The 26,191-nt window shown below is 42.0% G+C and overlaps 2 protein-coding genes across 18 annotated transcripts in view; both read right to left on the minus strand.

The window, feature by feature from the left end:
* Positions 1–25,736, minus strand: part of anne (polyamine-transporting ATPase anne boleyn) — a 38,167-nt gene extending 12,431 nt beyond the window's left edge. Inside the window, exons 1-6 of one of the 17 annotated variants that reach the window (XM_086993364.1) lie at positions 24,503–25,723; positions 8,691–8,995; positions 3,702–3,760; positions 2,128–2,354; positions 1,048–1,141; positions 443–550 (exon numbers count right to left, since the gene is read on the minus strand). In XM_086993364.1, the coding sequence (XP_086849490.1) occupies positions 443–550; positions 1,048–1,141; positions 2,128–2,354; positions 3,702–3,760; positions 8,691–8,868 (666 nt within the window). In that variant the 5' untranslated portion in view covers positions 8,869–8,995; positions 24,503–25,723. Of the gene's footprint in view, positions 1–442; positions 646–1,047; positions 1,142–2,127; positions 2,355–3,701; positions 3,761–5,623; positions 6,432–8,690; positions 8,996–11,916; positions 12,684–14,532; positions 14,672–14,720; positions 15,021–23,123 lie in introns of those variants that run through there. The other 16 variants (XM_086993363.1, XM_086993375.1, XM_086993374.1 and 13 more) reach the window with 16 other exon arrangements.
* Positions 9,002–13,833, minus strand: LOC147755052 (uncharacterized). The gene is made up of 2 exons (XM_086993390.1): positions 13,491–13,833; positions 9,002–10,015 (listed from the first exon to the last, which is right to left on the minus strand). Exons 1-2 carry the CDS (start codon positions 13,536–13,538, stop codon positions 9,758–9,760), a joined length of 306 nt encoding a protein of 101 aa, XP_086849516.1. The 5' UTR covers positions 13,539–13,833; the 3' UTR covers positions 9,002–9,757.
* Positions 25,737–26,191: the final 455 nt, after the last annotated feature.

A 26,191-nucleotide genomic window follows, 5' to 3' on the forward strand; every position in this document is an offset into this window, starting at 1 on the left:
ATATTATAGCTCAGTAGTGTTTCCGTAAAGAACAAACATCAATCCCTAAATCAGTCTCAAGAATTCAGCTTTGTACCAACTGTACAGATGCTTTTCGAATTTGAGGAGAGGGAAGGTGACAGGCAATTATATAGGGTGAATATGAAGGTAAGGTTTAAGCAACAAAGGTTATGGTGCTCTTCCAAAAAACGATGTGTGATGAGCCGATCGTGGTAAATAACAAACGATTTGTTCTTCCAGAATTCAGGCATTTTGAACAGACAAAATTACGCAGTCTTCTTAAAATGTCCTGCTACTTATCCGCAGTGACAATCGAACTGCGCAATTTTTCGATAGTCGAAAGGGGTGCTAAGAAGCTTGATTTTTAATTTAGATCTTGTAGTTTTCTCAGGCCTGGGCCCAGCCTTAGAGCAATACTCAGACGACTGTATTTACGTCATACCTGAATCATAGCCTGGTCTCCAAAAGTCTTCTGCAGCGTTGGCATCGCTTGCGAACATTTTATTTCGTTCTGAACACAGAACATGATGTACGCTCTTTGGTACTCCATCTTCGTTCAAAAAAAAACGAAACGTGACCAAAAGTCGTTCTCTTCAAAGCGCTTGCAAGCTATAAAGCACGTGTCCGCACACTCTGAAATACGGCCTGTGTATAGCAGGCACGCAGGTCAATGTCACGCCACAGGCCCGGCGACGAGCCGGATTTGAAACAGCATGAGCCAGGCGTATTATCGATATTTTTTTGATTCAATCGTATTTAATATATTGATTACTATCAACTCAGCTGGTGGTGACATACTAATTTCAGTTTGATCGACTTATATGGCTCAATTTTACTACCAAGAAACTATGTGATCAAAAAAAACACGTGCCTAGAGAAGCCTGTAATGGAGTAATGTAATGACTACACTAACTACAATCGTACGCTCGAAGGCTTCAGCAATCCACCAACTAAATTTCAACTAATTATCCAAATTTCGTTGTAAGCAGCTTTAATGATTTTGTCCATCATAGAGACTCAGGATATGGCTAATATCTTAGAACTTACTCCCGGTTCCAGCTGAACAAGGGTGTCGATATCACCTACTTCATCCCAAACCTTTTCAAGGTTTCCCTCAAAATCGTTGAACAGTTCACTTAAGCTGAAAGATCAAGTTAAAAACGAAACGAGGAAACGTAGCCGTTAGTGCCTGATACTCGTCCTGGTCCTAAAAGTGTATCTAGAATGTGAGGGAAAACAGGCTAAGGAAAAGCTACTGTGACCGTCCACAAAGCGCTCTGGTCGTTAAGCTTCTATTACGACGTCGTATCTTTGGCTATTTAGTTCTCCCGTCAAGTTAGCCACGAGAAGTTCCGACTCAAGACATAGAGCCTTAATAGCTAAACAGGGTTCATTTCATCAAAACGCTAGTCTTTCAAAAATAATGCCGCTTTCAGCCGTTAGCGTTAAAGCCTCTAAGACAGGTAGCCGCAACACGACGGCTCAAGCAGAAAATCTTCTAGGCTCAACACGTGATCCTTAAAGAATGTCTATCTTACTTAACGCTCCTCCAGCCCTTAGTGAGGAGCAGTAAGTCAATGAGTCATTAAGACAGCATGATGGAACCAATTCGTGTATTGCTGCAGTCAGATAGAGGTGGACTTAAGACCGAGTGAGAGAAGACAACTATTCATATAGGAATCCTTTGGCATGCGTAGTAAAGTTGCAGGCAATGTGAACATGCTTAGAGGAAAAACGTACTCGTCCTTCTAGAAGCTGGTTTCAGTTGGAGTAAACGTATTGCACCGGCCTTTATCGAAATGGCTAATCACTTACAGAGAGAAAAACATTTTTTCTATAATTACACAAGATAAGTTGTTTCTGGCCTGTATGCCCTATTTATTTTGCAATGGCTTAATAACAAAGCTTTTTTTTTTTTGCTTTGCCAGTTACTGGATTTAGTTTCGATTAACCACTGGGATATTGGCCGTGCTACCAATGCTCTACTTCTAAAGCTTTTACAGGTGTACCGTCAGAGGGTAAAATATAATTTGACTGTAAAATATCAGTTGAATAATCAACTGAAAAACGAATCCAACCAACATAAATTGATGAAAAGAATGGATTAACAGTAAAAAAAACCCGTACCGTACGCTGTATGGTGTAATAATACGAACATCCTCAACGAAAATTTGGTCGTACTGATCTACAAGGCGAACTTTGGTAGCTTCTGCTAGTGGGCATACTTCATGGGTGCATCGGAGCATCCAGTCAGGCTTCCAATGAAACACGAGTCGAGCGAGACCCAGTGTACACACGATGCCCAGCCACGTAACGAAGGTCTTGGCCAGGTTGCGTTTGTATCCATAGCACTTCTGTAATACGGCAGACAGAAATTATATTATTCGATTGAAACAGCTTCAACATATATTCGGTCTGCTCGTGCGTAATTGTCACGCCGTCTTTTGGGGAAACCTTCGATGAGTTCAGGAAAACTTCGTCCCCTTCGACGTTAGGTAAAGGTAGGTCCTTGGTGTACCTAAAAAGAGGTGATTCCAAGATCTTGTTCACGTAAAGGTAATCCCGAAAGATAGGAAAGTACATAAAACAGACAAAAGCCTCTCAGCTACCTGAGAAGCTGCGATCATGCAATAAAAGGTGTCTATAAACGTCAACCTTTCTTAAGACTCGCGAGTATCAGTGCGGGATCGAATAAGTCCAATTGACTGGCGCCCAAAGCTGGCAGATCACAATCAAATCGCTTGCAGCTCGTAAAAATTAGCCCCTGTTTCCCGATACAATGCCGTCGGCTATGAACTCACTGCGCGAATGTGATTTAATCCAATATCTGAGTGGCCCTTCTGGGCTTAACGGGTCCCTTGTCTCAGTGGTTCATTTTAATTCTTTTTTTCCAACTAACGCTAACAATTCTCGCATCTTTTGGCTTCGAGTAAAAATAGGTAAAAAAAATGTATTTCTATTTCTAAGATGTGGTCACGCTCACTTGGGAGTTGTAACTCGTTCTACATAGAATGTGTTCCGGAACTATTAGATCGATTTGTTATTTCAAGCGAACCCAAAAGGTAATTCATCGAAAACACGAGGTATTAAGAGCATTTTTCAAATACGTAACCGTTACGTACCACCACCTTGGAACCGCTATGTTAACGAACGAGCTAAACCGGAATGAATATTTATTAACAAACATTGATCCACTAAGCAAAATAGACTATAATACATAGACAGAGACACGTTCGTATGTATAGACAAGCATAGTAATTATAATTATTTACCTAATATACATCACATAACATCACGATTGCGCGCTCTCAGTGCGTGAGCATCCAACCGTGTTAGACAATCAAGTAAATACAATCAGACAGTTATCGCGGATGAAGGCAAATGCTTTGAAGGTTGTCAGAAATCAGAGGTCGTGAATCATCAGCGCTTAGCAGCGTACAGGCCCATGCGCCGACATCATTTACAACGACAAACGAAGCGGTTTTTCAATAAACTTTGTAGTGCTTCACTAAGCATGACATAAACGTAAAAAATGTACACAAATAAATCTAAGACTGCAGCAAACATCGTTCATCATATATTTATCCGAATCCGAATTAAAATTAAGGCGGATCTTATGTGCAGAACGATGCGTGCACTCAACACGGAAACGAAAACGCATGCGCTGTCTCTACCTACGGAACCGAATGTAACGAACTTACAAGGTTACTGAAGTCATCTTCGGTGATCTTCTGAAAGGAGGTGACCGTACTCGAACAGCCTGTAAACGCGAATAATGAAATAAATTAGGTCAGGTTCAAGACATTGAGCTTTTCTTCCTTATTAATATAAATACGTATTATTACGTTGTCGAAAGAGTATTAACGGTACTTAAGCCAAAGCTAGAGCAAACATTTTCAACTTTAAAACGGTATTACTCGACTAATTATGCGCCATCCTGATAGATGTCCTTCAGTCATTTTCCCGGTAACATGATAACCGCCGGAACAGATGGTGCAACAACGGTGCTGTGAGGCAGTCACATTGCAATTTCCCATCCAAATTCTCTCACTTTTTGTCGGGTAGCCAAAGGTCCGTGTGTGGTCTAGCATTTTGACAATGGAAGACGACACCCTTTGTTTTCCACCGATGGCGGTCTGTTCTGTTCAATGGCCTGTTGCAATATTGTTCCGAACCAACCGTTCTGCCAGGCGGCATTATGTCGTGGTGCATGATTCCTTTCCATATCCCTTGACGTCGGTTCGGCTTTTGTCACAGATCTTAGAGCATATTTTTTTCATAGTATGTCATCTAGTTTTTATAATTCGCGGTTAACCGTTTTAGAAGAAGCTCGATTCATTACGGTTCTGTAGAGTCTAGCAGATATAATACAACCGAGTAAAATTGTGCCAGCGTCCTTTGTATAATCTAAAACTCTTCGATAGTGCATGGTGGTTTAATCTTTTTGACGATGTCAGCCTTCGCAGTCGGCAACTCTTCCGTAGCTAAGAAATTTCCAGAGCGATAACGACAGAACCATCCGTTGACCACAAACAACACGAACTTTTTATGGGCCCGAGCAGCATTTGTACCGTAACAAAATTGGGAAATACAGCAATTTTTTTCCCAAGTTTCACTCACCTCTACCTTACGCTCAAGTAAAGTCACATCTGCCGCTCCCAAATTCTAGCTTCTAAATGGTACCAACGCCAGTGGTTTAGGTGGTCGACACTTTTTCGGCAATCCAATAATATATATATATATATATAATAACGTGATGGTAAAGCATTTTTTCAAGCCAAGTCATCATCACTTGCTAAATTTATTCTTAGTTACATATTTCTGTTATTTTGTGCCTTTTATCCCATTTGCCGTTAAGATATATTATGTAAAAGCATTTTTTTTATGTAGAACTATCTCTCGTCGCTCTAGTTCAGATGGATTAGCATTATACTAGGGCAGATCCACAAAGTCCACATCTTCGACCCACAAAGTTCAGAACTTCACAGCTGCCGCAGCCCACTATGGAGGCAAAACAGGCTAATATTAAGTAAGGTGCTTCGTTCTACTGTAACAATCCCGTAGCAGTTTTGAGGTTACAAAACCACGATGGCTGTGGTAAACGGTAACCGTTTGAAGTAACTATTCTATACACACGAACTGGGTTCAACGTTTAAATCGTATAGGGGATACATTCACCGACAAACTACTACACTTCTATCAATCATATTATCTCATAGAGATTCGGCTATAGAAAATGTGTGCTTGTGACACTTTATTTTTTTCGAGACATTTAATTAGTTTAGAGCGTGCTAGCAAAACAAAAGTCTGACAAACAGAAAATAAACACAGGAAAAAGAACGAGGTTCGAACCATATGCGAAATCAACACAGCCAGCTACAAATATTCATTAACTTACGTAGTCCCAACGAACAAACAGATAGAGGCTCCTTATCTATTGATAAAATCGATTAGTATAACACTAAACAGATCCTTTTTTTGGTCCTAAAACGTTTACTGTTATTATTGTGGCCATTGCAGCGTTTCGAACTCATGGACGATCGAACGTTAATGATATCTATCTAGGTTTCGTCGACGGCGAACGCATCTAAGGTGCATTTTAGATAACGGATAAAGTCATTACCACTTAATTGTCCTGTATCACATGTGAGCAGTGGCTGTTTATCGTCATTATCGGTGGGGCTCTTTCGCAATCGATGGCCCACCACCCCTGGCAGCACGGTGCCCCTCCTGTATTGTTCGGCCAACGTTTTCATACTTCACTTCTTATTCGTGCTGCACCAGCTATTCTCCATAGTGCCGACGCGTGCTAACGACACCCTTAGTAATGCACAGTAACACGTGCTTATTGTACTCACTGAGCGCTTAAGTTTTTGTGACGAAACACTTTAATCCAGCCCCCAAATAACGACGCCATTTGCGGAACAGTGGACGCATCTGATCTGATATCGTTTGCCGATTTTCCTCAGGTACAGAGCAAACACGGTAGCGCGCCCACACAGTTCTCACATGCATACTGCTTAGAAGCTTCCCCGTGATCGACTTGCTTAGTCCATCGACAGACGATGAATATATTCTCGTAGGGGAAATACGCCAGTATATGGCTTCCTACATCGAGACATGTCTAGTCACATCGCTGTTGCTGCGGTTAAGTCTGCGCCAGCGCAAATATCACAAGAGAAGCTAGCTGGTTTTATGGAACGATCTGGGGATAACAGATTTGAGTCCGGAATCTGTCACACTCAGCCAGTGCTATCATGAAGATTATAGGCGTAAGCACATCAGTATCTGAAGAAATCCTTTCTCGCACTGTTTCTAACTGTGAACAAAGGTCTCTAACGGTGTCAAAGCATAAGAACGCGAATCTTCAACCTGGTCAAAGAACACCGCGGCCAAGGCGTGCCGCAACGATAGCGAGCGCTTGTTGATTCTTCTTTTCTATTGCCTTTCGCACCCGTTGCTTTCCACCGCGCTTCCACTATGAGTGGGGTCGCTGTTCGGCGCCACCCGGGCGTAGACCCTCTCCACTAGCAAGCGTTCCCATCTTCATTCTGGGGATTGCTACTTTAAATAACTATTAACTAACAGAACTTATTAAAAGTGAATGTAGCCGAAATATTGGACGGGTAGACCGGTGCATACTTGTCCTTTATAGCTACAATTTACAAGCAATCTAGTAATTATTCTCTATTGCCAGAGTTGTACAGTAAGGAACTTCAAGGGACGCGCCTTATGGAGGGACCCAAATCATAGTCTTGTAGTATGCGCACGTAGAACGGATCGCTCGGAGGGACTTCAAATAAGTATATCTTTGTTCCCACACGGATAATTGACTCGGGTTCGCTGTTAGATTTTCAAAAACAAAAGCCATTTTATTGTTGCTGATTTATAATGTATCGTTCGTTATACACCGTCGAAAACATTTTTCTTTACTATCCAAAGCCGTTCTGCTCAAAAAAAATCCTAGCTTGAGTTCCGACTCTAGAGATAAGTTAATTAGGGTGACACTGTTGACCTTAATCGTGTTTTACGAAGCTGCTGCAAAAGTTCAGAATAAATGAAACTAACAGTACAACTACTTAAAAATGCCTTGCTCGGTCGAGGAATGGCACTCTGCACAATGCACGTACCCTATTCGACGAAAAAAGAAGATCCCTGGATAAGCGTATCTCTTAGCCTTAGAAAGCACGCCACACGCGGAAATTTCCTGCGTACACGTCAATAGGGAGTCGCACCTAGGACAACTATAATGGTGCACGCAGCGATACTTGTACTGCAATTGTTTTTAGTTGCTAGTATTTGTTTACGCAGAACGCCACCGGGCACATAAAGGAATATTTTGACATGGCTCTTGGAGGTGCCTGGGTTCCTGAAATAAGCGTTATTCTAACTCTCTAACATTTCAAACGTGGGTTTTGTTTTTAGTCGGTCATTTCCTATTAGGATAATCGTAGTAGTAATGAGTTAATTTTCCGAGTATACTATTTTGTGCCAGTGCTGTCCACTCGTAGACGGACCAAGGGCAGCGTTACAGCGCGTACAAGCTGAGAGACAAGATAATGAATGATGTAGTCTGTAAAAGATAGTGAACAAGCAATCATGAAGATCTCAGTGCAGCGATACAAATACCAGAAAAGTGTATATGAGCACGTGGACACTCCTGTACTTCACGAAGCAAGTCTAGACCGTTTCCTTTGCCTCGTACGTTAGAATCATAAGAATTGTCCTCCTAACCGAAGATTATGATGCGTAAGCCTTTCTTCCTCGGGTAAGCACCGCTCTAGGTAGGATTATGCTAAACCTTCGTAGACAATTTTTAATAGCAAGTCGCTGAACTCCTTGCTCCGCTCAGTTATCGCAAAGCCCGGTTAAAGGTCGTACACACGGCGCCATTACGCCACAAACGAAAGGAAGGAAAGATGTGAGGGGACGCTAATGATAAACGGTCTGAGATGCGACTGCGATACATGGCCTCGACTGGCAGGTTTCCATTTAGAACAGCTCTACAGATTATTTGTATAAATTGTATTGGGCAGTTGTTTCATCCGATTTCTTTGGATTTTTTCTTGATATTTATTATTTGCTTAATTAATAATAGTGGAACTTTTTGTATTAGGTCTGTCTCCATGATCTGTAACCGAATCTGTGTTACTTTTCTTCATGTTTCGATATTGAACTATCGATGACGGTGTAATTGTTCAACGAAACTGCCACCACGGCTGCGATTCTCGGCCTAAGCGACCGCGGTCTATTTCTGCGCAACTGTTTTCAAAGGCGCTCGATGTAAAAATATATGTTAAAGCCTCGCGTAACCACATATCCCCTAATAACCTTGAGCTACAATCGCTAAGCAATCCAAAACTACTGGCTTCAAACGAGGACTGACTAAGTGGTTAGAAATTCAAATTTAAACGACTTCTTTGTCCTGCGGGAAGGCTCATGGGATACGATAACTATAGAGTAACTCATCATTCTCTACAGCACATTGTAGTAAACGTACAATGTCGTATTTTTGAAAATATTGTTAGATTTGTCTATAAGACAGCTGTTTAACTTAACAAACTTCCTTAAACTTATGAAACCGGACTCAAAACGGATGTCGTCCACAGTTCCTCAATCATCACAGTTGTCTTATTATTGAATTATAGCTTATTACAACACGTAAGTATTCTCTGATGCAACGGACTCACCTCGGTCGTTTTCTGAGCGGCGGTCCCCGCCACTGTTGATCGACTGCTGCTCTTTGTCCTCATTTTGGCCGGCGATAAAATGGTCGCCCTGCTGTTCATGATTTGTTGGACTCAGCGGGATAACACCATTGATCTTCGGCTTGATACCTTTTTGACAGTCCTCTTTGTCTACCATCATCGATTTTTCCTCTTTCGAAATCGGTTTTCAAAATGTTTGATAGTCCAACCGATCTTTGTCACTTATATCGAAGACCAATGTGAAGCAAAGAACTCGTGTCATGCACGATCTTTATCCTAGGTTCAGTCTTGGAAAAAAAAAAACGTTTCAGGCGCCATCCTTAATCAACTTAGTAAAATTCCAACGACGATCATTTGCCTAACAAGCTATGTCGACCATATTGTAGCGGCGCTATTCGTCTGCTATGCTCCGAGTCCGTTACGGGGACACTACTGATAAGTTCAGAACAGAAGCACGAAAAGTTGTATCGTTCGGGTAAAAAAACTACCCTCAACTGACTCATTGAAAAATGCCACATCGGTGGTTATACTTCGTAATCACAATTGGATCAATACGTTAATTCCGTACGAGGACACATACGTAATTTGGTTACGAGAAAAAACAGCCTTTAGCAATGCCCCCTGCGATAACAATCCGACTTGAGAGCGAAAAGAAAAAAAGATAAACTAATCTTTAGTACTGCGTATATGTATGCAGGTGTCTGTATAGTCAAGTAGCCGCATCTTCTTGTTTAGATTAAACTTTGCGGGGATATGAATCACTCATTGATTATGTACGACTCACGCTGAAATATCACTCGTAAGGTATATCTCGTCAAGCGCTAAACAAATATACATACTACTGTTGAACGGATAAGTTCGTTTAACGCTATATCTCAGTCAGAAGTTATCCTGCAAACAGCGGAATACGTACTATCATACTTTGATACAAAATCAATGATACAGTGGCCTAGAAATGATGTCAACTAAACTCTCCTTGTTTGTGAAACTAAAAATGTTTCCTGAAATAAAGCTTGCAAAGCCCCACGGATCACTTAACTTTTAAGCATCTAGGGCACGTGGCTTGGAAGAACCTCGCCAGCATCGATGTCGTCGAAGTGGATGCGTCGATCCACGTGGTAGTTACAGTTTGTTACCTCAGTAGGTACCGATTGGATTTCTACAGTATACGAATGTACGAGCACAGTATACGAATAAATCGGAAGGTCGACGAAGTAATGGTAATTCTTTCCTCCACCCAGTGCCTGTAGATCGCCCATAATAACCCCCATACCCCAAAAAAGATCCTTGGAGCTGGATAGCAATGCCTGTAGTAGAACGGAGAACGGAGGGTTGAGGGCAGTTATGGAAACGCTGTACTTGAGCACTATTTACAGCGTCTTGTTGTGAATTCACCGAAGACTTTAAAATCACTGAAATATTTTAAATCAGGTCAAAACTAGTGACTGGCATCGAAAGTAATGTCTCTAACACGACAACGTTTTCTGGACAAGGATTTGCGTCCTGAGTGGAACCTTGGAAGGAAGACACAGGTCCTAGTCTTGCTCGATAAGTTATTCCAGATGCCGACGGCACAAATATGTGATGCGTATACGAACACTTGAATTAACCATCTTCCGTGGTAGCAGTTAATAAGTAATACTATCAAATAGTAATCAAAGTATATACACAAAGAAAGAAGAAGTATTTGTTGTTACTTAGAAACACGGCTCGCTTATGTGCTACTTGCCGAAATTCTGAACAAGTCGAACGCTCGTTGCGCCGGATCGAAAAACGGTTTTTGATCAGGATTACTTATTGTTGCATTATATTTTCAAGCACGTCAAGTTTGTTGTTACGGCGCATTTCTATGTGCGTCTGCCCTGATCAGATTTCTACGTTTCGTAGCTTACTTATGTCCCAACGGTGCTACTGCAGGATTATCTGAATGGTGACAAGGCACCTTAATCAAGTGTCAACTTTCGACGGAACGGTCCCAGTTCTTAGAACAAGCAAGTTAATCAATCGATAAAATCCTCACTTTATAGTTGCTGCACAAACTTTACAAGCCCACAAAAAATTTCTTCGCCTATTTATGTAAACGTATCAACAGAGACTCTTACACATATATGCACATATACAAGTATATGTCTATGACCCAGTTTGCAAATAGATCGATATTATCGCCGGTAAACGACAACTAATAACACGTATTACGGAAAACATGTTCGATATCCTAGTCGCGCTCTTGACGCTGTATAAAGTAACCCTGATGTTAATGCGTCATGACAGGGACACTGACCTCTGTTTTTTGTGTCACCTTTAGGTACGTAGTAGGCAAGTGTTCTACAACCATGAGCCGCAATCGTTCCGATCAAAACTAATCTATAGTAATAATAACACCTTGGACCAGTCTCGCTAGTGTCACAGATCAATTCATATTGATAGAAACTGTAGATGATAGCCGATGAACAAAAAATGTCTCCTTTCTACATAATACAGCCACCCTGACAAAGAAAAAAAGCATATTTTTTTTTTAAGAAATCTAAAAAATTAAAGAGGCTGACGGCAGGATTTGATACGTTTGTAATTGATGTTGATTGCAAATCGACACTGGGTGTCCGTCGCCCGACAGAAGCTGTTGGTGTGAACGGGACGATAAACCAATCTCGCATTGAATTTTCGGGAAATAAAGGATAACATAAAACGATTAGCCATCTATGAGCGGCACTCCTTTCCAGGCACTTTTCGAGCACAGTCTGACCACTAGCATGGCAAGATTAGTTAACCTAGGCAATGATCAGATGGCCGATGGACCTTTTCGCATTTAAAATGCAGCCCAGAATGACCTCTTATCGACTGAACTCGCCTCACGAACGTCAACCCAAGCACCAACCAAGACCTTGCTAAAGAAGCAAATAGTGCAAACAATTAACGGTCTCGACAAGAAATACATGACGAGAAAGCATTGATATTGTCTCAATTTACAACTTCTGCAATAGTTAAACCGCTCGTAGCAGTGGACACTTAGGGTGCGTGACAACGCTATATTGCATAGAATGTTGATGATTTTTTGTTCATTTTTTTTTTAAAAGAAATAAGCATATATTGAAAATTAAAGTTATCAAAGCACGCTACTCGTTAACGAAACGATGCACCTTACGGCGCCTGCTTAAACGTTAAAAAAAAGAATCGATATTTTGTGACGAAATACAATTGGATAACTTACTTTCTTCCAGTAAGCGCGTAGTTAATTGCCCAAATGATTAGAGATTAATCACTCTGGATTGATTACACGTTTATAGGTGCACGTTCTAAACGCTCAGATTTTTAAAACATTTTTACAAGTGAAGCTGCTGAATTTCTTTAATTCTAGGACCTAGAGCGGTAGGTAGAGTATATTTAATAGGCGGTTCTAGCGAGTGAAAATCGTAACGATGCAAGACAATATTCTGCGAACGGTAGAAAAGCCGGTCCAGCTCTCACGAAGGGTTACAGGCAAAAAATACAGTAAATAACTCTACTTAGATAAGTACTTTAGCTTGTCAACCTATGTGGAGGTAGATAAAGATATTGCTGATGATCTGTTACTATTCCAAGCTGTATCTGTTGAGGATGCTCTCAGGAGCGAAGCTTCTATCTAGCTTCCAGTGCTATGACGATGGCGACTTGGAGCTAGGATGATCGTAGTTCGAGCCCTGAACACATTCGGCGATAACAACAGCTTTAGTGCGCGACGTTTTCACAATATCTCTAGCGTAGATAGAAAGAGGAAGCGAAATTTGCGGACTGCGTAGCATAGAATAGGCCAAATGGTACTAAGAAACCAGTCATCTTTAAAATACGTTGTTTACTCAACTGGCTGTGTTTTTTACACTCGCCTGCTCCACTGGATCCTTAGGATTATGACTATAAACAGACGAATTAAAACAATGACTATAATGACGACACAAAGACGTCAGGTGGCACGCGTCGATGCCTGCAGAAGCCTGAACAGTTTAATCATTACTGCCCTACACAAGCCCGATAAGTCCTAAATGTGCCTTAGTCGTCCTACACTCTACGGGAAATCCGCTGGAATTTTTTTCTCATTCAATAAAATGATGTCAATAAAGAATTTCTGTTCAGAAGGACCCAGCTTGCCTTTGATTGTGACGGAAAAACTGAAAATATAAAGTTTTTTCCTTATACTAAGAACAAATTGATAGAATTAACCATTATTGTTACCGTTTTTGTCGTGCTATAATCATCAGCGTATGGTAATTCAAACAGAGTTTATTGAAGCTGACCTTTGTCCTTTGTAGAGGCAGGATACATTCAAATAGATGTGTATCAAGCTTTTTGCATTAAGATCTCAGCTTACGTGCACCACACTTTCAGCTAATTAATAAAGTGTTCAATCACCGGTAGAGGTCGCATTAAACCTTTTATGTTTGTCATCATTTTAAGATCACCATCTTCGTTCATCAAACCCTTAGAACTAAACGTTTCGAACCCTACGATCGGTATCGCCATTAGGCGCTTAGTGTTTACACCAAATAGATAATAAATCACATTTTAATGGAAACTTATATGCAACGGATACGCACGAAAAGGTATCGTAGCCATAAAGCGGTCGGGAAACAACGACCACTTCTATACTTGACTACATATATATCGTATAATATAGTAATAATCTACATTGTGATACAGATTAGGTTTTCAAACGGGTATGCACGTCAAACCTGCAAGCGAGGAGTGTGTCATATATGATGAATACGACATTATGACCCTGTATCTTCAGTGCTATCTGCTTATGCGTACCTGTTTCTGCACTCGAACGTTTCTTTTTCTACTGACGCTAAAAACCATGCGACCTTGGTACAGCCTGATCAGTTCGCTAGCGAGAATCAATCGATGTCGAATTCGGTTAAATCTTTTTCAGTACAGCAAGAAAATTCAGATAAAATAGAGTAGAAGCAATAAAGAACCCTTTCCGGGTCATCTGAAATCAGTAATTGTTCACCGGGCGGTCTATTCGAGCCACGCACAGGCTAATTGAAACGCTATTATAATGGATGGCTTTCCAGTCGGCTAAGTTTTCGATAACTGCATTGCCCAAAGTTATCACCTGCTTCTACGCGATGTAAAACTAACCAAAAAATATTACTCACAAATTCAACGAGATATTAGGCGGTCTATAGATTTTGACGATAGACAATCTGAATGTTACGTTAAATGCACAGCTCGCAGGACCTCAAATCTTCAACAGGAACTGGTAAATCAAAAAGGACCTATTACGGCAGTAGGCATATGACATCACCGAATTCGTGGTAGTGTGAAAGTAAAATGGTACGAGTTTTTCAGTCATCACTACGATGACTTTCAGCCTTCGTGCTTGAGCGAGCTTAAAGCACACTTAAATAGTGATTTTCGGTGCAATAGTGCCCGAGGGAATGTCGAGCGGAATCTAGATCTTACATGGAAACGGCCTATCATGCAGGCAGATATTAAAGGACAATCAAATTTTTATCTTGGTCATCCCCGCTCCGTTATCACTGTATGTTTTACAGCGTGTTTAACAAATATCCTCAATCGAAAATTATCAAGGACACAACTACACGCAGCAGAAACTACCAGTGTACCGTAGCGTGTTAAAAACCGTTACTGACAAGTTGAAGAGTTCTCGATTGTACAATAGATAGGTGCAATCGATGCGGCCGACCAGGTGATAGAAGTCAAAGTGAAGTACGAGCGAAGGCGATAAAACGACGAAGCAATATAAACCGGAAACGCCACGTAACTAATCAGCTAGAGAAATTACTAAATAAACCGCAGTATAATTTAGCCTTCGATAATTGCTTACCATTGTGTTCTATACATGTATATGGATTTGAACAAAGTATCCAACCGTAAAGTGAATCATGCTAGAAAGCATGTTGCATTGACCCGCGCGAAAATAGCGAACAGACGACCAGTGAACAGAACATCATAAAGTTTTGTTGAACCTATCCTGTTCTATGGGCCCAGTGGGTATTAACCGACGTCCCTTACATGTTTCTTTGGAGCTCGTCGCCATCACTGCTTAATAATCCAGTTGGCTCCGGCAAACAAATGACAAGCTGGTAGGAGCAATTTATATTCGCTCACTGATCGGCCACGAAATCCAAAATAGTTAACGAGAATACGCACCGACACAAATCACACCACCGACACACAGACAGCGTGACGAAAAAAAAAAAGCTTTTCGTGATTAACTCCGCTAAGCTGCTGATTTAGCTGCATTCAGAACTATATGTAGTCATCACATTCCTAATGTTGGGCCTGCTGTATTCCAATGGCGCGACAAACACACAGCACATGACAGAAAAACCGCCGGGTCCTCTTACCCTTCTAGCTAAAAGCTACTTGACACCGAAAGAAACCGGCTGGCCTCTACTGTGGTCAGTTACCACACACTCCCACACAAACACACACACGCACCTACACAAACACACGCACGCGCACACACGCACACACACACACACACACACACACACACACACACACACACACACACACACACACACACACACACACACACACACACACACACACACACACACACACACACACACACACACACACACACACACACACACACACACACACACACACACATACACACACACACACACACACACCACACACACACCCACCCACACACAAACCTAACACACACACATTCACACACACACACACACACACTCACACCCATATACCCGCGCACACACACTCACAAACAACAGGTTGGCAAGCAGGCAGAGCGTCAACGGTGTGGTGACACCACAAAGGACGTTGTCACGTCACAGTATTGCAGTCACCGTGGGCTAAAAGAGGCGTCACTCTACACTATTTTTTTAGTGGCTAGTTACCGCCAGCCGCTGGCGCACTCCTCTCATAGCAGCAGCAGCAGCAGCAGTAGCTGCCAAACGCACGCTGCTACGTACTGGGTTTATTGAATCTAGAAAATCGTTGCCGTAGTTGTCACAGTGGAGATCCCCATGTTGATCTATCTCGTAAAAGAAAGCAAGCGCCGGCAAACCGTAGACACCCAATGAAACTGTCAAAGAGTCCCATTTTTCTGCAAAAATTGTACCCAGACGAAGCGAAAGGGCTTCTTCACATCAGCTGTGCTAATATGCACAATGAAAGATATCACACCTAGTTCGTATCTTATTCAGAATTAACTAAAGAGAATCTAATCTGTTTTTTTTTGTCCGCTCGGATCGCAGAAATCACACCGGAACGGATAAGTAAAGACCCTTTTTCAAAAAGTTTAATATGGCAATTCATTAGAGCAAATGGCTTACTAGATAACGTCGCGGTAAGATAGAGAATGCTCACGATCCGTCAGTCTGCTAACAAATCTGACGCGTCACGTCACGGATTTGTAAGATTTTTAACTTTTTAATTATCATTATCGTCATTGATTGCCACCAAGAGTTACATTTAAGATTTTCATATACTTGACATTTTTCGTAGGCACGCTTTCCTCTCGAATTATCATTTTAACAACTTTACGTACGCGTAGATGTCACGTATACGTATATGTATTTAAATATGTTAGGCTGCATTAAACGTACATAGGTCCTTTTGGCATAAATGAATCCATTTCATGGTCCATATCTCCTAGGCCATCAGGCCTGCTGGACCCATTACGGTCAATATAATGCAAGCGTACATTGAAGCCGTAAAGAAAAAAGGCTGCGCCATATAATTGCACGTTCTTACGTGCCAACTTTTGCGAAGTTTGGATCCGGCTCGTTTCGAGTTATCCTGAGCTATGTGTTACGAACTACGTGAGGATATAAGTTAGCAAAATGAAAAGCGCCGGCTAGCACTTGGTTCCCAATATCCATATGGGAAAAATATGTATTTAAATGTTAAACAGAAGCACCTGCACCGCTTATTATCATAAAAAAAACGCACTTTCACTTCTTTTAATTTTGCGAAATGTTTAAGTTGTTAACTGTTTATATTCGGTAGGTAATTAGTGGCGCAATAGCAGATCAAACGGGTTTGGAATGGCTGAAAAAACTATCAATAATTGATAAATAGTATGCACAGATAAAGCACCGAGTAATTTGTACGCGAAGTAATTGTTTGATAAAAACGATTTTTTTTTAAAAACAAAAAATAACACTAAAGCGTACTATATGCATTTCCATTTAGGGTCTATGAAAAGAAGACAACGTTTTCCATGGTTATCAAGCAGTTATACATAGGTAGCGCCATTAAGCATTGCTTCAGACGACTAGCCCCTAGTGTGCAACGAGGTGTGCTTATGGCCAGTTTCAGATTTACGTGTCCCTTGCCTTAGAAGGAGTACACGTTACCACAGTACCATTGCAGAAACATCGCATTGCATACTACTACAAAATATTCATCTCTTTTGGTTCAATTGTATAGATGGTGATGATGTGTTATAACGTATTTGCACGCGTTTTCTAACGGAAAAAAGGGCCGTATACTTTATCTTGCCTCTTTTTCACTGCCGTCTCATAAATTAACCGCATGGCCTGTCCTAGCTTGATCTGATGCAGGGATTTCGGTGGATCAGTTCTTGACACTCTTTCAGCGTAAACTGATTTGTCGGTTTATGTTCTCCCGAAATCTCAATCCAGTCTCACAAACTGTCCTGATATCTTCAGGCCAAATATCAAGTAATGATCGATTTTATCAAGCAGATACGGATGACAAACCGGAAACAAATAACAATAGTAGTTCGAAAATTTTCGTTTTTTCAGCAGTTGGAACCCACGTCTCAAACACGGACGAGAATAGGATTAAGCTTTGAAGATATATCAGTTCCTAATTTCCATATTTTCACTTATGGTAGCAGCGAACAAGACTCGACGCATGCCTTAATTATTTCGAATGTACGAGTGCTTCTAGAAAAAGCACACCTCAGTGTACTTATAATCACATCCTTACAGCAGGTCCATAGATATGCAAGGATCGTAGAACCGATAATTTCATACCAGTTGCTCACTCAATAAACATGTTTCATAGAAATTTGCTGCACGGCTGAATATGCATCGTTCTGAATAAGATCAGCTATGCAAAACAATTTGATTTTAATATAATAGGAACGAGACATTCATGTTGCACGATCCGTGTCTCTTCGAGAAACTTACTCGTTAGTGAACTATGTCCTGTTGAAACACAGTATTTATTTATAACTTGTAACTTAGGAACTCTCGACTGTGATACTCAAACAACTCCATGTTTACCCGAAGTCGAACAGTAAACTTAACTAAAACTACTCTTGTAGATAAGACAAAGGCATGGCTTGTCTCTCGTTGTTTTGCCGAAATCAATGAAAACAAAAAAATATGATCGTTATCTAATAGAGACTAACGCGATGATTGACATGCTTTTATATATGACAGTGTACTGTCACCTTCAACCACCCAGTTCATAGGATGACGACCTCCCATCTTATCAGGATAAACATCAGACAAAAAGATAAAAGTTAGATAAGCCCATAGACTTCCATAATGAATGCAATATTATTTAACACCTTCCGTTTCCTCTTACTTTTTAAAATCCTCCCCTCCAGTAAACATAACAAATTACAGCGTCAGCAGGTTGGTCTGCCAGTGACCGCAGCAACGACCGCACTCCCTGCAACAATTTAACAACAAGTTGGCAATGCCATACCATCGATTCCTTGACACCAGGCCAATGACCTAAGGACCAAAAGGGGGTGCCGGAGAACAGAGAGGACAACCAGAGTCGGGGTCACTGTGGAGTAACCGGTTGCAACAACAGATATCACAGGACGCCATCAGCTTGCTTGCCTGCGCGAACGTTGCTTTTTTTTCATGAATAACTTCTTTGTGTCCTATTTTTTCTGACTTCTGTCCTTCCATCCAACTTGTCTGATACATAGGCAAGGTTATAGGACTAGGTCATTTCATTCATACAAACTAGAACGACAGCCTCGTGTTCTAAGTGTTTAATGGTAACCAAAATTATATAAGCTTGTTTGACGAGTGGTAAGTATACCACGTTTTTCCAATTTCGACGTGGCAAAGACTAGTTTCCTTAGAAGGTAATGGTGTAGTGTATTTGTGAAGCAAAATTGCTTCACTTCGATATTTGCCATCTTAAACCCTTGACGGCTTGTCCAGCTAAGGGGCATATTGCCGTACAAATCTGGACTAAATCTGAATCCATCAATCGGATATAGCTATTCTATCTCGAGACGGGATATCTGTAAATAGATAGTTTTTACAGAATTATGAGATTACTTACCCATTCTTTATGGTCTGGCTGTCACCTCATTGCCATGAAAAAATACTCTTGTATATCGTATTACTTGAAAAGTCGATTTCTTATAACTGTAGCGATGTGCTTAATTTCTGTGTAGGTTTATAAGTAGATGGGTCCTACATTAGGACCATCTAAGGGAGCTTTGTGAATCGGCACTAGGCGTAGCAATTACGTTTTCTAGGGCTCTACTTTACACGCCGCGACCAAACAATCGCTAAATGACAGTGCTCGACCAGCTTGGTTCTATTTGTGGAAAAGGCATGGAAAAGGGTGACAGCTACATCTAACATATCAGTTTTTAATGCGCCAAAAATATTTGTGTGCACAAACCTCACACGCAATAACATGCTAACGATACATAGTTGCCTATTATATAGTTACGCGCCAATACTGATCACTATCCGTTGACAACATGACCCCGGAACTGCCACCGTCGATACGATTAGGGCTTGTGCTTTATGAAAGGCCATTGCTCTGACGTCCTAGCTACAGCTTTTTCCCAACCTGTTGCCATAAGTAACCTAGTTTTATTTAAACCTATCTTAGCTTTATTCACGAGAGTACAAAAGCATTGCCTCCTACGCGCTGCTATGTTCTCCGGGCCAAAGTGAAAGACATAACAGCGCGAGGAATAGCGGCAGCCGAAGCAATACCATAGGGGAAGCAAGTACTCTAAACGGTATCAGCAGGTTAAACGATGAGCAGTGAAAGTAACAGCTCTCATCGAATCACTAACATGCATATATATATATATATATATTGTGTCCACGTTTTACAGTGATCGTTTATAGCCGCCTTACAGCTGAGCAATTGTCAACTGTAGACACATTGCCACGCCAACGTTAACTGACCCACGTGGCCGGAACCACAATTATTGTTGTTCCACATAAATGCTATAGAACGATTTATGTGAGTGACGTTATATGTGTATATATGTTACGACAGCGCTAAGGGTGACGCTTTTGGGAACAAATAAACACCCCAATAGGCGGCTGCAAGTTGTCTGCCAATGACGAAATATAGTACAATGATAAAACTAAGACGTATTCATGTCGGTAGGCCGCTAGCTGTCACATAGAATTATTCAGTAAATAGGAATAGCCTGTGACCACCACCATCAGCGATGGTCAATTGGGCACAGATTCGATATCTTCTTGTGTGATGACGAAGACATGCGGATATGAACGTACATGTACCGTATAATAGAAATCCACATTTGTTGTCGACGCTCGGTAATATATCTGGGTATCAAGCGTCGTTCTGCCGCTCTCCATTTATATACGGATACATGTATGAAGCGTTATGTCGTTAAATGTAATGGCGAGCTCTGCAGCAACTTCCTATCAGTAGTCAATTCGGGTAACTTTCATCAGTGATATTCAAATGTGCCCGATACGGTAGAGATCTTCGAACAGTTTACAATAGTGCCGCAAGCCAAGTCTGCGTAAATGTTGTTACGCCATGACGTATTATGACGTGACGTATATACCGTGCAGAGTATCTTAACTCGTTCGTTGTCGAAATGTATTTAATTGTGAAACTGAAACTGACGGATATTGACAGCTCATAAAGTGAATGAATACCCATCCAGGCAATTGCAAAATGCAATCGGAAACGATCTGTCCATACGATACCTAATGAATCAGGTTCTAGGCGATACAGGAGTAAAATGATCCGTCTCTGTTCTCCATAGTAGATGCTCGCATCATATCTCTCTCTCTCTCTCTCTCTCTCTCTCTCTGATGAATCATTGCAGATCCGGAGAGTTAGTTGTTTGTCGGATCATGTTATTGATGGGCAGTTAGATGAAGAAATTACTCTTGATCTTAACACTTTCAATGGTGACGCCATCGTTTATTATATGACCCCAGTAATACACAGGAAGCTTTCCTCAGCAAAATGTTTATTCGTATCTGTAATTTAAGGATAAATTTATCGGTTTTGCTGCCTTCAGCGGCGAAGGCATAGTACTAATATAGAAACCGAAACACTCTATTCCTATACATTTTTTGTCCTCTGCTACGCTAAATTATGCGGATCAATTTGAATTGTTGATCTTCGGATTTGGTTCACCTGTATTCATGGGAATTTTCTAAAAGAACCTATTCACTTCTAAACTCAAATTGTACAAGAAGATTAGTTCGTTCTACTAATGTGTTGTATAATTATCTTCTTAACACACTTGAAATCGAAACACAAATGCGCTTACGATCACCCCGAACATCGTCTCGAAGATATGTTTGTAAGGGGTTTCTAAAGCAGACATTGGTGCTAAAAATGACAGGACAACGTCTCTCAGATCGGACGCTTCAGTTTAAGCACACAGCTCATTCTTCATACAGGAGCCACTCAGGTAACTAACAGTACCGACTAAAGTGCTTCAGTAGCATAATGGATCGTAGTATCTACCAGATACTGGCGAAAACTGGGCTTCTAAACTCGATATTAAAGGCCAGCTCTAGAGCCCAGCTGAGGCTTAACGACAGATGAAATACTTCGCATAGATTCATTTAGGTCGTCAGGGCCAATGAAACTATCATTCTAATAAACCAAATTTAATAAATTGCCGCTATAGAAGTTCATTTGGATTGCGTGTTCCGCAATCGTGGTGACGGAAAGTTCTTTGTACTCAATTAATCTTCTTTTGAAGAAGTCTTTTTGATCATCAGACATATTTGGATGTCTACGCAAATCAGTCATGCTAAGCAGCGATCCGTGTTGGGTCAATGTGTCTTACTATATATGATGCATTTAATAGAGGAAATAAAGTACTAATCAACATACATAGCATTTCTTTCTGAACATATATTTCCTTGAAGATTTACTTCAGGTGACGCGTAAGCGGAAACGAACGCCATCGTTTAGCATCATATGAAGGTAATGGAAATTATATCTCATTTTCAAAGCTTCATAAAAATAACAATGAACCTTGTTTTATTTGCATTTTTGTAAATTACAGAACGATTCGAGCCGTATCAGCTATATCGTCATAGTATAATTATGTCACCAAGCGATTTATACTCTGTTTTATCAACTAGTCGTTAGTTGATCATAGTAGAGGAAATTTCGTGGAGCACAGGTTCTCCAGAGGCAAAATTTTTATGCCGAATGATATTATGTGGTTTTTGCGTCATCGCTGTACTTCGGATACACTCACTTCGAAAACTTTGCGCTCACGGCTGAAGTTCAATAGAGCGTCTTTTTTGTCCGAAATCTTGTGGATCACTCAAACAGAACTTCAGTTTATCGTCGGTGCTATACCCGCGAGCCGTGCAGTCGAAGTGCTAAAGTCTACTACCAACCAACGAGGTTCGCTACGATCGTCATTGGTACTATATACAGAAAAGTCATCTAATGAAATGGACATTGTCAAACTATACTCTTCTTCGCAATCCGTCTTCTTCTGCCAATCTTTTTTTTTTACAATTGGTTTCATAAAAACCGCTCCGTATATTTGAAAATAAATCAATATGTAATATAAAACGGCTGCATTTTTACACTATCCGTAAGTATTTATTGTTCTCGTTACAGCTTGAAACGTTTGTTTGGGAAACCTCTACCCAAACGATTCTATGTCATTGGTGTTTACCACGAGAGACATGGAACAATTCAAAGGAACACAGTTATGTCCTGCATATGTGCTCAGTATTTTGTCTAGCTATTCTCAGTCGGTGCTGAGTGACTCAGCCAGTGTACATGGACGCATTCGGCTTTCCTTTTGGGTTCTACGTACCTGACGTACAGGGTGAAATCCCTAGACGCCTCTCAAAAAGAAAGTTTTCTCAAATAACCCCTCACTTCTCCTTTGTTCATATGTCCATCCTATTTTGATATTTGACTGTTTTTATAGATGTTAAGGTTTTTACGATGTCAACAATTCAACCATTTCGCTAGTTCGCGTTGGTCTGACCCGCAATAACAGTAACAATTTAAATAAGTATCTTGAATTTATGCGTCCGATGTTGCCGTTAAGCATTGCTTCAGACAGCTGGCCTTTTCCAACATAAAAGCTAAGTACATTCACACTAAGTTACGAACTTAGACGGCCTCCCGTTTTCCTAAATTTAGTAGGCAAGCGCGGCAGTTTACCACTGCACCACCAAGGCGTCAACTGGGGGTGGTACGTCATACACTTACCGAACAACAGCCTTTCCTCTTCGACAGCCGAACTACCGGTGCCCGAACTACGCGCGCTTTCATTCGTCATCACCATCATCTTTGACGCCGTTGTCACCCTGGTGGCGTGAACATCGTTAGGTTACCACTACAGATGCCATCGTTACCACCATCACTCCGCTGTATGTTCCTAGTTGCTGAAAAGACCTTGTTCTAGTCAGAAAACGCCTGCAAGACTTAGAATGGCCCACGAATGAAAATATTTCACTGCATCTGGGTGCTCCTTCACTAGCTACTTTTATTACGAACTGCACATTAAGCTACAATTGATCAGCTCGCCATAAAGTTTAGTAGTTCAACGTAAATGGTATACGGGTCACCGGTCGTTGCGCTGCACGAGGTGACTTGTATCCTGGCGCACACTATCTCGCGCACAATCCGTTTTGGCTGAGCACCTCAAACCTTGTGACTCATATCGAACCTTTTCTCTTAACTAAACACGACTTGAAATAAAGACTGTCTCACCATTACACCGTCCCACATACAATTTTTGCATTTCTTAAAAAGCACATGAATAGATTTTCTACAGATTCAGACGACTGCTGCTGGACGGCTCAATACTCTGCGGGTGCCGCAGGTTGTACAGTTTCCCCGACTACGACGACTGCAACGCTGCTGCTGCTGCTGCCGTTGGTAATGATGATGATATGAGCGTGGTACCTATTTGCTTTTAACTTTTTATTTAGCACGTCTCGTTACCTCCCTGCGGCTGTGGCCTTATGTAGTGGCCTGTTCTATCCAATGTTGTATGCGTCACACGTGTTGTCTGTTCGAAGGGGCCGCTCCGTTCAGACGTCATATGCTGTTATGATAGACGCAACTATTGTCGGCAGATAGTACGTGTAATAGATATGGACAATGCAAGCGGAATTAAATACATTGAGACAAAGAGGACACGCCGTACCGAGTAATCCTGGAAGGAGCGTTACACCGAATAGCCAAACGATCTGGCTTGCAGGCACACACGTCCTATAGGCTTCGGAAAGCCAAATTTGATCCCAATATGGTATGGTGCTAAGCGGATAGATCGTAAATAGAAAAACTCCAGTAGCAGGAACAATAAAGAAAGACACCGAAAAAAGGAAATATCACAAATCCTCCTACCACAATATGATTAATAAAAATTTCGCTTCTAAACGCGGAGAGCACATTGCATCTAGAAAGTCCACGCACGCACTTACACCAAGACATTTACATCAACTGGGTGTCGCTATCGGAAGAAAACACGACGACGAGAAAACAATAGTGGCTATAGTTAAAACTTGGCCTGTTTTATTGACCTGATCGTCGCGCAGCTGTCGTTCTCGGTAACGTCTGCTGTTCGACAGTTGTTTTCTCACCAGTAAGCGTAGTAAGCTGCAACGCGAAACACTGCGCACGATATAATCGGTCGTCTGCAGTCTTCGTTTCGCGTGACTGCGGTGTGAGCGACCCGGTTGTGCAGTTCTACAGCTGAGAAGGGCAGGCCGATAGGACGCCAGCGCGACTAGCCAGTGACTAAAGATGATGTGGCCGGAGGCGCTTTGCTTGTTTCAGCGGCTCGTTCCAACAAAAATAGTTGATAATGACCATACGGAGTTGGCTTCCAATCGAAGTTGTGGCTGTAGCCGTAGCAGCTAGTTGCTTGTTCAGCTCATTCTAACCTTCTCCGAACACCGTTACTGTCAACACGGCTATTGCTGTTACTGCTGTGCGTCTCTGATTATGTTCATGATGTTTGTCTATCTATCTCTAGGTCTACGCGACGCGTCCGACGACTCGAAACAGACAGAGCGGGTTAGAATAGCAGATTCGGTAGCGGCGGCACAACGAGAACAACCCGGCGTCGGCCCTCCTCACCTCATCGATGGAGACGTTGGCAGCAGGGAAAGCCTGACCACTGCTGCTGCTGCTGCACCGCGTGTTTGCCTCTATTGGCCAGCACCACGTTGTCACCACAACCACCTCTGTTACGACTACTGCGGCTGCTACTGCTACCAGCCCAGCACTCAGTGTAGCAACGACATTAGCGTCGGAGGTAAAAGCTCCGTCGGTTGGCTGCCCGCCCGCCCGCCTGCCTGCCTGCTTGCTTCAGTCTCCGGCGCGATCTCAGCCTACCGCTTTCACGTCTCTGCCATCACAATCATCACGGCCACGATGCCTCGGGGTATTCTTTTTCTCTCTCTTCCTGACAATTCACTTCGACCGTCGGTGTGTCGTCGTCGTTGTTGTTATTATTATTGCCGTTGTCTTCGTCATCGTTTCGTATGTATGCCTTGTTGTCCGATTGCCCTCCTCTCGCCTCAGGCATCGTAGCGATGGCAGCGGCGGCGGCGGCGGCGGCGGCGGCCGCTGGTACAGCAGCCGATATCCTGTGTTCGAAGTGATGCTGCGTGCGTCGGCTGTTAGGACAGAGACAAAGCGCACGCGCAACGAAACGTCTGTTGTCGTTGTCCGTGCCGACCAATCGTTTGGCGCTGTTCATTACTTAGGGGTTTGAGCGCAAAGTAGCCGAAGAATGAATGCTGTTCTAGGGACCGCTAGCAACGAACAACATCGGATCTTAGACCCGACCGCTTGTCTATTTCGCAAAGGACTCGCGCAAAGTACTGGGAGCGCCTCCAGTGTACTTTGGAAACAACGCGCGCGATTTTGCCAGCGCAGAATAGCATCTTATCTTTTAGCGATACCCATTAAGGATTTGGGCAAAAGCGTGGTTTAGTAGTAATAGCAAGAGTAACATCGACCCTCTCTATAGTTTTCCGATGGTTCATTCGACCAACATTTTCATATAATGCCGCCGGCTAGCACCCTCTCATAGCTATGAAATCCTTGACTCTCCCTCTCTTTCACCTTTTGCCTGAAGGGAACGCCTGACGCTTGCTCCGGCCCGATGATGCTAACACCAACTCGTAGAACGACGGCACCAACGCGAAGGAAAGCGCCACCCGCACGCACAACAACGACGCAGAAGACCTGGCAGCGTTAGGATAACAGGAGCATATCTGGGTAAAACTCAAAAGAGGCCGAAAGGGTCAAGCGCTCACTTC

Source organism: Varroa destructor, unplaced genomic scaffold (assembly GCF_002443255.2).
Source record: "Varroa destructor unplaced genomic scaffold, Vdes_3.0 BEIS01000006.1, whole genome shotgun sequence".
NCBI lineage: Eukaryota > Metazoa > Arthropoda > Arachnida > Mesostigmata > Varroidae > Varroa > Varroa destructor.

Coding starts and splice junctions, on each gene's coding strand:
- LOC147755052 (XM_086993390.1), bottom strand. CDS start 13,538: ATGGTTTTTAGCGTCAGTAGAAAAAGAAACGTTCGAGTGCAGAAACAG. Junction 10,016..13,490: donor ACGTTCGAGTGCAGAAACAG/GTACGCATAAGC, acceptor GTTCTACTACAG/GCATTGCTATCCAGCTCCAA.